The 13752-nt window shown below is 34.9% G+C and overlaps 1 protein-coding gene across 1 annotated transcript; it reads left to right on the top strand.

Annotated features, from left to right (window-relative positions):
• Nucleotides 1-1292: 1292 nt before the first annotated feature.
• LOC107011377 lies at nucleotides 1293-9605 on the top strand. The gene is made up of 13 exons (XM_015210856.2): nucleotides 1293-1722; nucleotides 1872-2030; nucleotides 2519-2770; nucleotides 2874-2993; nucleotides 3353-3433; nucleotides 4902-4997; nucleotides 5482-5577; nucleotides 5854-5907; nucleotides 6000-6203; nucleotides 6800-6925; nucleotides 7240-7305; nucleotides 8158-8457; nucleotides 8652-9605. The coding sequence occupies exons 1-13, from the start codon at nucleotides 1660-1662 to the stop codon at nucleotides 9126-9128; spliced, it is 2094 nt and encodes a 697-aa protein (XP_015066342.1). The 5' UTR covers nucleotides 1293-1659; the 3' UTR covers nucleotides 9129-9605.
• The last annotated feature ends 4147 nt before the right edge of the window (nucleotides 9606-13752 follow it).

Below are 13752 nucleotides of genomic sequence, written 5' to 3'. Positions count from 1 at the left end.
CATAGGCGCGTTAGATTGGTTTATGTTTCTTCAATTACACAATTTTTTCATTTAAAGGGAAACCGAAAAATCTTCTCCCCTGTAAGTTTGGTTTCATTAAGAAAAAAAATAAAAATCCTTCTCTTGATGAATAAAGTTGTACGCTTTGGAGTAGGTGAAGTAAAGGTGGAAAAGAATGCTTCTCGAGTCAGCAAGTTCTTTTGTATTGGTGACTATACAAATTACCCTTGTTAGTTTCGTATTTGTTTTGCTAGCTTAGGAGCATGTCCTGTACCTTCCATTTTCCCTTATTCACCAAGATTTGTTATATGACCAGCTTTTCCAAAACAGCGACGACAAAACTCCAGTTGTCTCTAACACAAGTTTGCAATTAGGGTGATCTTTGACACACAATGGTTTAACAACTGACCTTGAGACATGATTCTCTTCTGTGCTTGCTAAAGCAACGTTTCTCATGTGCTTAGATTTCCGTATCTTGTCATTCCTTGTGCATCAAACAGTTTATTGATATTCTTGCACACATCTGAAGTAGGGTATGCATACGCATGGTAGCTTTACCATAGTATTGATACAGATGGTGTCCAGGGCACCTCTCCAGATTATTGAAAAAATCCCTAATTGTTATTGTAGACATTCTTTTTAGATATACACAAACTAAGTACCTAATTAGCTGCGTTGAGCCAACGGTCAGTCTTGGAGAGATGTTTAGGACAGGAACAAATAATAGGATATATGATATGCCGATGATAAAGAGAAAGGTTGTAAAACAAGTGAGACAGATCGAATGAAATGTTTTTTTACTAATATAAGAAGATATATTCTAACAATTGATACGGTGTATTATGAGACGCTTTCCTTGATAGCAACCACTATTCTTCACCATACTTATTATATTCCTACCCAATTTTTTTTTTTATGACAAGAAGAACCCGCGGCTCGCAAATCACATAGGAGACTAAGCAAGTTTGGTGCGACAAGCTCGATCCAGAAGGCAAACTCCTTGCTTTCGCTGGCAAGGGGTTCTGAACTTGAGACCCTCAAATCACTGGGCCATCTCGAAGCATCAAATTCCTACCAATTCTCTTATACACTAATACCATCTCCATCCAAAAAATAATAGGAACTTACACAATTTTTTTTTTAAAAAAGTTTCTTTTAATTGATACAATAAGAAACCTATTCAAGTTTAAACATCATCAACCACTAATATAGTCAATGTAATTTCACCGTAGAGTATAAAATATGCTATGTTAATTTTATCATTGCCTTTTGTGGGGATAAATAGGGAAACTGTTTTTTCATGGGTCCTCCATTCAAAAACGTTCTAAGTACGCCGTACGTAGAGAAGACTTATATGCACAAAACAGTCAAATTGGAAAAGGTATTTGGGAATTCTTTTGGAAGAAGAGTGACACAAGTAGAGAATTTGTGTGATTGTTATGGCAACTTATAACGATCTTCTCTGATTTATAAGATAGTAAGATCATAACTTCTCAACCCAATTTTACTGGGCCAGAATGTAGAAGCGGGTTGACCCGGAAAAAAAATCAAGCCGTAGTCAAACGTTACAACTGAGTTCTTCATTGAAGTTAAGAACGCTAGCACATCTTCCTCTTTGCGACTGTGTGAGTCGCTGATCAATCAGCAAGACACAAGAAGATGAGGAAACGCGATTTAGCTATTCTGATGCTATCTGCTTTCGCTATTTTCTTCTCTCTACAGGTAAAATTCATTTCTCTATTCAATCCCATTTTCATACTGCTAGAAAAATCTCCGATCTTCAAAAACCCTAGCGTTTTTTATATCACTTCTCCTAATTGAAAAATTCATACTTTAAACTGATTTTATTGTCTATTGGCGGTTAATTCCAGCACGAAGGTGATTTATCGTTCAAGGAGGCATGGTATCATCTTTTCGAAGAGTATCCCATCAAATACGAGGCTGAGCGTCTTCCTCCACCAATTGTTGCCGATCTCAACGGTGATGGAAAGAAAGAGGTCCTTGTCGCTACTCATGATGCCAAAATTCAGGTGATTTTTTACATTACAGTCCATTGGATTAGATACGGATTAAGAATTTATTGTCAGTGGATGGGTTCCGACTGGTGCATTTACATACCTGTATATAATGTGTAGACACTTTTGGTTTGGTTAATCAGATAGAAAGGGCTGAGCTGAAACCTACTAGGCTATGCGGCTACCTACTTTTCCACTTATATGATGTAGAAAAGTACTGCTAACATTTGAATAGAAGGAACTAGAAGAGTAGAGATTCTTGTACCTGACCCTCAGGAAAAATCCGTGGGTGCAACTGCAACTGCACTGATGAAATTAGTCTTAATCTGCCCTTGCATTAGGTCTTTGATTTATTCTGTGCCTGGATCTATGCTAGAATTTTCAATTACTGAGCAGCATTTTCTTAATCAATTTTTGCATGGAGCTTAATCTTTTTTTTTTTGCTGAGAAGTTTCTTGTCTGTTGTTTGGTTTCTTATCATATGGCATATGGGTATTGGCTAGGTTTTGGAACCACATTCTAGGCGTGTTGATGAAGGCTTCAGTGAAGCACGTTTGCTCGCGGAGGTGTCCCTCTTGCCAGACAAAATTCGTATTGTCTCAGGAAGACGAGCAGTGGCGATGGCCACTGGTGTGATTGATAGGAACTATAATCACAGGGAGCCTCGAAAACAGGTCCTAGTTGTTGTTACCTCAGGTTGGTCTGTGATGTGTTTCGATCACAATCTCAAAAAGCTATGGGAGGTCAACTTGCAGGTGCTTTTATGCATGGAGATTCTCACATTTTGACTTACAGTGACCTCTGATATACTTCGTGATAACTGATGGTCTATTCTTTCTTCCTGGTTAATTCATACAGGAGGATTTTCCACACAATGCTCATCACAGGGAGATAGCAATTTCCATAAGTAATTATACTGTAAAGCATGGAGATTCAGGTTTGGTGATTGTTGGCGGACGGATGGAAATGCAGCCTCATGTATGTAATTAGCCTAACTGTTTTCTAGAAGTGATCTATCCTGTAAGAATGTCATTTCAAATACAACTTAAGGTAGTATTTACAAAGTAAAAAATCTCAGAAGGAAATACAACTTTATATGATTCAATGACCATGTAGCATTTGTTAGCTAGTCTCTTACCCCCTTTGTAGCTTTTCTTTGAGTAAGTAAAACATCTGGAGCTAAATTTTTAATTCTTTGAGTAAGTAAAACATCTGGAGCTAAATTTCTCTTATTCTTTGAGTAAGTAAAACATCTGGAGCTAAACTTCTCCTTTTCTTTGAGTAAGTAAAACATCTGGAGCTAAATTTCTCATAAGTTACATCTTCTCCCTTTTCAGATGCATATTGATCCATTTGAAGAGATTGAAATGGCTGAGAAAAGTGCAGAGCAGCATAGAAGAAGTGCTGCTGAGAAGGAGGTAAACATTCATGCTGTTTTCTACACACATTTCTTTTTGCTCGACTTACAGTCTCTATCAAGTATAGCCATGCTTTATTTTTGTTCCCCACAGAAACATAATATCATTGTATCAATCATGTTGTTATTTGGGGAAGAAAGAAATAGAATACAGAATATGTCTATTCGCTTGCATATTGAGATCGAGAAGAGATGTAAAAGAAAAACTTAAGTGTCGTGGCTTTCATTCAAGGAGTCTGACTTGAAAATGACTTATATTAGTTCTTGTCGTCTAAGCCTGTAAAATGACTCTTTTGTATTTCCGATTTCACCCTTTCATATTTCTGGTCTGAGCAAATAAGAGAAGTAATTATCTCTCTTTGTCAAATTAAATATCACAAAGAAAAATTGTAGATACTTTCATTAGTCCGCATAACCCAGCTTCTCCTTGAAATAATAATAGCTCTCCTTGAGCAAAATGTCTGAGCTTGGACCTTATTCTTCGTCACTTCTTATGATTTTGTATTAAGGTCCTTGGTGAATTACTTTTTTAAAAAAAAAATGGAAAATTTGTATTCCTCAGCATTAAGGGTATGTTGTCCACCTCCAAATATTTACGCTTACGGAAAGTAATTACAGAAGTCTATCCACTAACTGAACTTCCTCCTCTATATATTGCTCTTTACACCAAAAACATTAAGTGATAAGCTTCCACTTGATCTTCTGTATTTTACATTGTTTGCCTTCAAAAATATTTTCATTTCTTTTCTTCCAAATGTTCCACCAAATGCAGGCAGGTATTATTTCCACCATATCTTTTGGCTCTTGCTTTCTTCCCTTCTAATCCAACAACCTAGAAGGTCTTCAGTATGCTCTGGCATAGATCGGGTCTCCTTAGCCATATTGAAAAATTATGCCACACTCATGTTGCCACTCTACAGTGAAAAAAGATGGTTGTTTGTCTCTTGAGGCCTCCTTACATAATGAGCACATTGAAACAATGCAAATTCCCTTTTTTGTAATGCCTCATGAGTCATGAGTCAAACAGACTCTCCTGGGTCCTGGCTACCAGCCAGGTGAAGCACTTCACCTTTGTTGGTACCACACTCTTCCAAATAGATTTCCAGGGTCCTTGGTGAAGTACTTATAAACATGTGACTTTTAAGATGATAGTGCTCATGAATTGTGATTCACATGTGTTAGTGTACCTCCATATGAGGAGGATGGAGAAATCACCATCATTATACCTGTTATTCCCTATTTTTGTGTGTTGAGTTCTTGTTTGTTTTGGGGCCTTGGGGGAAAGCATGATGAAAATGAAGCATCTAGTCCTTCCTGAGGGGTTGTGTATATTCAGTTTTATTTTTATCTTCTTTTCATGAATTTTATTGTTTTTTTTTAATTATTAATTATATTTACTTATGGTGACAAGGTATTCCTAGGCTTCCTTTTTATTTAGTTCTAAAATTTGACATACTTGTTTAATCCAGGCATCTGAGAATTCAGGAGTTGTGGATTTACGCCATTTTGCCCTTTATGCACTTGCTGGTCGGACCGGCCAACTACGTTGGAGCAGGAAGATAGAGGTTTCCCACCAACTCTCCATCCCATAATAGAAGCCTTTTCTGTTTCATGTTATGTTTTTTTCCCAAGGAATAAAGATGATTTTAGCAGTGTCCCTTGTTTTCCTTTTGTGATTTGTTGTTTTCCGTTAGTTCTAGAATATCTTTCAGGTCTAATTTTTGGTTAAGTGTGTATATCCTTTACTTATCTGTACCATAGACCAATGTTATAGTTTGTAGTTGCATCATTGCTGGTCTGCTATTTGTTGAACAAGGGCACCATTGAGTTAATGTCAATTTGGAATTGAATATCTTGTCAGAGCTAGCTAGATTAATTGTTTGCGAAAATCTTACACATGCTGATACAACTTGAACTTACTGGTGTTTTTTCTAGCTTAGAGTTTGTCATGTGAACTCGGTCAGTTTGGGTATGACTAAACTTGAGAGAATATTCAGATATTTATCTACTAATGATCTTCCATTTCCTTTTATCCTCCTGATATTGCAGAATATTCAGTCGCCATCTTCTGATGAATCTCTTCTGATTCCACAACATAATTACAAACTTGATGCTCATGCTTTGAACATTCGTCATCCTGGGGAGGTATGGCAACATACTAGCTCAATTTTGAATGCCTTAATTACCTAGCAATGTGAAGCCAGCTTCTATAGAATAGTTATGAGACCAACAGTGTTACGTGGAAATGAATTCAGAACTTAGAACTTTCAAGGACACATAATGAATACCAGAACTTAGAACTTTCAAGGACCAACAAATGTTATCTTTCCCTACTATTTCTGCCTTGCTTGTTGAACAATGTTTTATTCAACTCTATAAAATATTCATCTCTAAGCTAACTTGAATTGTTTGTAATACTAGTACGAATGTCGGGAATTTAGAGAATCTATTCTTGGAGTTATGCCACATAACTGGGTGAGTATGTCATCTTATTGTTCCATTCTGCTAGTCATTGCGACGTATGTTGGTGGTTGTGTTAATTAATATGGCAAGTTCTTTTGGACCAGGATCGGCGAGAAGACACCAGGTTAAAGTTGGCGCACTTCAGGCGACACAAAAGGAAGGCGGTTAAGAAAGTACCTGGGAAGTCCACTACTTACCCTTTCCAGAAGCCTGAGGAAAAGCATACTCCTGGGAAGGACACTACCAAAAGAATCTCAAATGCTATAGGAAAGGCAGTAAATTATGCAAAATCGGCAAAACCCAAAAAGGTGATCTGTTTACTGTTATTGTAGTTCTCTTCTCCCTCCCCTTTTTTCTCCATAATGTCTTGTATTTTATGTTGTTTTTGGCATGTAGAGATAGTCAGTAGAGGTGAGATTATACAAAAACTGGATTAAGCACTTCTAGGCCAGGTAGTGGTTGCTAAAGATTGAGCGAGAGAGCTCTAAAATCTGGAAAGGAAATTCTAAAACCAAACTGTTTCTACTAGCCCTCTAAAATTGTAACCTACTTTCCTTGTATGCTTCTGTTATCATAAAAGATTGTGGTTCATTTCCTTACTGCATCAAGAAATGAACAATTAAATCCGGATCTTCATCTCCATTTTGACTGTAATTTCTTTGCCAAGGTTATACAATTTTGCTCACTAAAACAGTGCCTGTTTTGTGAAGGAAACTGTATTTCTATGGAACCATTTAATGGAGCAGCTGTTTCCAGCTGGCAATTGATTAAAAGTTAGAATCATTCATAGATAGTCAGCTAGACTTAATTGGGTGAAATTAAGAATATTTTGACTACATTGAATTCCTCAAAACATATCAGCACTCGATCACATTATCCATTCTTAGTTTTTTCTTTTGTGCAGCCTTCGCCCTATATACCTACTATTACCAATTATACCCAGCTTTGGTGGGTCCCTAACGTTGTCGTGGCTCATGAGAAGGAAGGAATTGAAGCTGTTCATATAGCAACGGGACGTACAGTGTGCAAGGTATGAACTGCCACATATCACATATCTGACGTGGTGATTCAAGTATTGCTGTGTATATGTACAACATTCTGGTTAATAAAAGTCTTGATTGCATTATCTGAGTAAACGGGGTCTCGGATAGTAGCTGCCTAATAATTGCTAAGCATACTGCCATATCTTGTCTTTCTATACAGCAATATATCATGAACACCTAGAAAAGATATTCTACACTTTCTTAGACCAGAAGTTTATTTACAAGGGAACTCTAGATCCTATTCACCCTCCATCGTCTTGCCTATTAGCTCATGTCTAATGTGAAGTCATGATTTCACCAGCTTCACCTCCTAGAAGGCGGGCTTCATGCAGATATTAATGGCGATGGAGTGTTGGACCATGTCCAGGTAACATATAACTTTTGATGTATCACGTCTTCTTTCTCCATTTCAAATTGAAATGATTGTTTGAGTTCAAGGTGTGAAATGTGGTCATGTTTGTCAAGCATTTTCTTGAAGTTACTTTTTTCTTTTCAGATTGAAATGAACTATATTGTCCGATTATCAATTATCAAATTTGGGCTTTAATATAGCGTATTGGAAAATCTCTATTAGCTTTGGTATATGAGCCTTTGCTTAAATGTGAATAAACATGGATAATGAATCTTAGAATAAAGTAGCAAATAGATGCTCCATCAACAGATAAAAAAATGTGAAATGCTAGATAAAACTCGCGTAAGATGGATGAAGTTACAAAAAATCTTGTGGACCCCAAATAACAACATAAAATTGCACTCGGGAATTAGGCTTAATAGCACTGACATTTATACAGGAACAGTATAAAATATGCGCCGAGGATGAGATAATTTTGGAGAACACTCTTTCCCTCTTGAACTTGTCAGCCTTTATGGATGATGTGTATATATTATGCTTGATCGCAAAATAAAAATAAAAATGAATGAACGATACATATGAGGATACTGGATGTTAAAACTGAAAGTGAAAAGTATGAATCAGTATTAGGAGAGAAACCAATCTTTCCCATATTTCAGAGACCAAAGAACTAGCAGACTAGAATGCAATATATGAAGTATTTTGACTCTACATGAATGTTGAAGGGAAAAAATTGGTGGCTCGGTAGTACTGTTGTTCTAATAAATCAATCAGCTTTCTAATACGAGTTCTTTTTTTACACGAACAAGCATGTTGGTCTAAAGACAAAAACATGTCCTTTTATTTTCTAATTTTGCTCTTTTGCAGGTTGTGGGGGCCAATGGTGCTGAACAGACTGTTGTTAGTGGATCAATGGAGGTGCTGCGTCCCTGTTGGGCTGTTGCCACCTCTGGTGTTCCAGTGCGAGAACAGCTTTTCAATGCTTCTATTTGTCGTCATTCTCCTTTTAACTTATTCCAGGCTGGTGAATTCTCCAGAGGATTTGGTCACACTTTTGATGCAAGTTCACTGGAGGTAGCAACGCCTATCCTCATCCCCAGAAATGATGGCCATCGACATCGTAAGGGAAGCCATGGAGATGTTGTCTTCTTGACAAACCGTGGCGAGGTATTCTCTCAACTTAGGAACAAGAGTTTAGTTTTAACAGTAACACACAATTGTGCCTTCACAGTGAGTAGTTTGAATCCTGAAAAATGAGTTCACATGTCATGGACATGCTTAATTTCTTGTCTTTTTTATGATGTTTGGGCACATCCATTTTTACACAATAATTGACTGCTGGTTACTTGTACTCTTTTCAGGTAACATCGTATTCACCGGGCTTGCATGGACATGGTGCTCTGTGGAATTGGCAGGTATTGACGGGTGCCACATGGTCAAACCTTCAATCGCCAGCGGGGATGATGGAAGCTGGTAAAGTAGTCCCAACCCTGAAGGCATTTCCTCTACGGGTACATGACAGTCAAGAACTGATCCTTGCAGCAGGAGACCAAGAAGCTGTAATATTATCTCCTGGAGGGAGTGTGTTGACTACTATTGACCTCCCAGCACCTCCAACTCACGCTTTGGTGTCCGAAGACTTTTCAAATGATGGATTAACTGATCTTATCCTTGTCACATCAAGTGGAGTTTATGGTTTCGTTCAAACTAGGCAACCTGGTGCGCTCTTCTTTAGCACACTCGTTGGCTGCCTTATAATTGTAATGGGAGTGCTCTTTGTCTCACAGTATCTAAATTCTACAAAGGGAAAACCTAGAGCATCTTCTGGTCAGTGGTGACGACTGAGACATGCTGAGAGTTCTATCTGGTGGCGTAAGCCATGAGATCCCTGACTTCATGCAGAAAACGAACAACCACGATGGGATTTCAGCCATACGCATTGGGGAAGGGCCTCGGTTCGGCCAAAGGAAATCGTTGCAGAGGAAAAGATTGGAACAGTGTAAACTTTTAGAGAGCTCTTTTTGTTCTTTCTCCTATAGGATTGAGTTGTATATTACTGCAAGACTTGTTACGTATAAACTATGCCTGTTTGGGGTTAGATTAAGGCAAGTTTTTCTGTCAACATTTCATCCTTGATGTCGTTTTTCACTTATCTCCAAATGTTACAAGGACGATTCTCTGGGTGCACTATATACATCTTGCTCAGAATATGCATTTTTGTACTCATCTGCTGTTCCATAGCTATATCTTCCCCATATAGACAAAATGTCTGTAAACAGACTCCAGTGTGGCATGTATTATTAATTTTTGTCCAATTTGAAAGGAAAGACGATTCTATTCTTTTCTGATTAAGTATTTTAAAACGTATATTATTCTCTCGAGAAAATGTCATAAATAGTCCTTTAAGTATATGAGTATATTTAAAATGGTTCTTTTAACTATATTTTTATCGGATTTAATGCTTAACTATTTAAAATTTTATCAGATTTGTTCTCTTAACTATACATTTAAAGGAAAAGAATTATTACCCGCAGGAATCATTGTGTAGTTGCCCTAGATAAGTGTTAGAACAGAGTTAACACCTTAGAAGGTTAGAACTTTGGTATATTTTGTTCTTTTTCACCAATTTCTCAACAATTGTAAACCAAAAATAATTTTATAAAGAATAAACCATATTCTGCATCAAACTCTCTCCCCATTTCACAAAGACCTACCTTGCTTGAAACAATACACATTAGATTATCTTGGTGTAACGTTAGATCGACCTTAAAATTCCATGTCAAACTATATTCTTTTTCTTGCTACTAACATTTATATATAGTTAAACGTCCTATAATAATGCCGATTGTCGATAAGTTTATCAAGAGATTTCTTTTGTTTGATATGCTTTATATAAACATTAGCTATACTAAAGAGAAAAAAAATAAACTTTGATGGAGAATAAGTGCAACTCTCTTTACCAAAAACATCACAAGAGGAGTTACTTTTTGTTCTTTCCGTTATTCCTAGTCAGTAGACATTTTATTTCTATGGCCAGAGTAAAAAGAGAACAAAAATAATCATCGACCTCGAACCTTTGTGTTTTTAGTATCAATTTTTCAAAGAACCATTCGCTTTGGCTTTTCTAGTGAGCAATTAATCTGGCCTTTGAAAAAGGAATGAGACAATTTCACCCCCATAAGCCCATCTTTGTAAGAAAAAGATAGAAAAGAGAAAATACATACTACTTGTAGATATGTTTTATCTATTACTTGGTGACAAATTGACGGTTGAATGGATTTAAATGAGTTAAAATGAGATGAATTAAATTAATAAATTATTGTGTATTTACTTTATCTTGTCTAAAAAAAAGTTATCTGAGATGAAATAAGGTAGGTCAAGATGAACTAAATAATAAGTCATGTCCTAATATGTCCCACTCTTATCAATTTATAATTTTTTTTTTGATGATTCGTCTATTACCAACAACAACACCCTTCTTGAACAAATATATTTTTATGGAAAAATAGGACGTCTAGTAGAAGCCTATGCTAAGTTGCAAAACATTCCTCTTATCTTAAAGAGGTAGTTTTCAACAGATCCTCGTCCGAACGAACAATAAAATTTGTTCGATTACCAAATAAATTAATTCTTTTTTCTTTAAAGTTATATAGGTATAACACTAAACAAATGAAACTTTTTTATTTAAATTATTTATTAGTTATATGGGTTAAATTACATACTATAAGGGGTTAATAATATGCCTAATCTTAAACAAATAAAACATTTCATACTTTTTTGAGCTAATTTTATCGCTCGATTTTCTGAAACTAATCCAAACAACCTTCTGAGAGTATATATGTATATAGGGTCATGTGAGTTCACTGTACATTTCTAGTCTGATACACCCTACTGCTACCCTTTTTTTATATAACCCTAGCTGCCAGTACAAGGTATCGACTAGCAACATGTATTACAACAATTGGATCTAAAATTTGATATAAATACATAACTGTGTATTTTTGGAACTTTGTTCATATATAAACAACGTTATTATCACAAACCCTTCACATTCTCGTACATATGATTCCACAAATATACAGTAGCTCCAATATTATATAAATTTGACCCCACCACAAAAAAAAAAAAAAAATATGGGGTCCTCCATGAAATCATCTTATGCTTCATCAAAGAATATTTGTAAAAAAGAAAAACACAGAATGGAATTTTCAGTTCTGGCTAAGCTTCTGCATGTTCTTTTATTTCCTTTTGAAGACTACACATTTATATGCATATACTCTTTTTTTTTTTTTAATTTAAATTTTGGCAGCATCTTCTAATCCAAATAACAATCATTCTTGTACTCAAGTGTTGAGAAACTTTAGGTTGACCCTATGGAATGGAGGTAGCTAGGGGACCACTCCATTATCTTGCATTGGGGTTAGAGATGATTCCTATATATATATATGTATTTTTTTTCTTTATAAAGAAATAAGACTAATTAACCTAGTAATCCTGTTTTGTGATTTAAAAAAAGAAAGAAATAACCCTAAAAGGAAAAGATGCTACTATTATAATTCTTAATAAGAAATGCTAGTATAGTTGTATAGATATATAATCCACCTCTTAACACTACAAAACCCTAATTACACCCCTTTCATTAAGTTGTCTTTTTTTTTCAATATCTATTCCCCCTATCACCCCAAAATTCATTGCAATCTCGGGCATATATAATTAAATCCCAAAGGCTAATCGGAATGTCCAAGCGGAGATCACTCATTTCTTTTTAATTCGATGTGAAACTTTACATCATTTTGTCTCATATCCAGGACTAAATTAAACATTTTCGCTAATATTATGTAAGGAAATAAATATTGAGTCTAACTAAATCTGAAAAGGCTATCTTATACATTCTAATAAAATCATTCATTCATTCATTTTTCATGTGATGTAGAACTCTTCAACAGATAATTCATGTGAAAATTTACAATGGTGTGAAACTGTTAAAATAAATAATCGATTGCTAGAAAATATTAGAACGGTTAACCTAAACTAGGTAGAAATAAAAGCTATTTCTTGTCAAAGCATTATTAACTCTTTCCAAATTTAATGTGTTGCTTTAGGACCATAGCAATTACATTAAGGAAAATTGGAAAATATATTTAGGAACATACATGGACTGTGAGCAAGTAGGCCATCATTCTAAAAGTTGAAGTGTCAGTCAAGTTGACCTAATCCAAACAAATAAGCCAAATTGGCATCTTCTAATTCAATGGAAACTTTCTACTCTTCTCAAACATTAATTTTCACAAGCAGACGTTTTACTAGATTTAATATAACTAGATAAATTATAATAATTTCCTACTTCTAAAACGAAATATGAAAATTTTGGGGGTAAAATTGTGAGTACAAAACAAGTCTACATGTAATTCCTTTCTAGGTTCAAGATTAGTCCGTGTCTTCTTCTAACTTTGTACACTTTATACACCAATATAGTGATCACATTAAATAAAGACTAATTAGTGATTGAGGCATGTCTTTCATATTTGATCTTCTAACTAAGACTTAGTATTAAAAAAGTGATTGAGATTCTCTCAAATATAATAACTTTATTAAGCATAAGCATCTTTAGATAGTCAATTTAAACAAAAAATTAAAATTCAAAAATGGAAAAGAACTATAGTCATATGGAATGCATGCTTTAATAATTCAATTGTCTGGCATGTTAATGACAAACAAATATTTCCAATATTGTCTAGAGCAACTAAATTATTTTTATTTTTTTTTTCAAATTATCAAGTACTGTAAATATTTTGTTTAACGGAAATTATTTCGTACAAATGATGAAATAATTATATCATATATTTAGGGTGTAGGGAGGAAATAATGTTGAAAGGGAAATTGCAGAAGATGAGGATTTTGTTTTTGTTGCTCGAGGATTTCTTGAATCTGAGGAAAGTGAATATATTTCTTTTTTTGTTGGAACCATGAATTTATTTATTTTTTTTAATTGTCCAAGAATATATGATCGAATCTAATTGTTCAAAATTCACACAGAAAGTAAACATGCAAACAATAATAGTATAGTTGTCAGCATTGGGAATAGGAAAATAGTTGTTCATATCATCTTTCCCCTTCCACAATTTAAAACATCAGCATTCAGACGATATGTCCCCCATCTGTTTTTTTTTTCATACATATACTTTTTTGTTCGATTGAGTTGAAATTTGAATCTTATAATTTTAAAATTTATAATTTATACATATTTGGTAAAAATTTTAAGATAAATATAAATTTAAATTAAAGATACTGAATTTAATTGAATCGGTGAACTATAATTCAGCTCCGCTACAATTTCTTCACCTTCATTCGATGTATGTTCTTTTATTTTGGCCTTTATATGTGTCAGTATCCGTGGATATTTATTGTTTATTTCATAGTGATTTGACTAGTTTATGCATCTCAAATATTCTTTCAAGTACT

Source organism: Solanum pennellii, chromosome 2 (genome assembly GCF_001406875.1).
Source record: "Solanum pennellii chromosome 2, SPENNV200".
Lineage (NCBI taxonomy): Eukaryota > Viridiplantae > Streptophyta > Magnoliopsida > Solanales > Solanaceae > Solanum > Solanum pennellii.
Note: the sequence above shows the minus strand (reverse complement) of the source record. Positions and strands in the feature narration are given on the sequence as shown.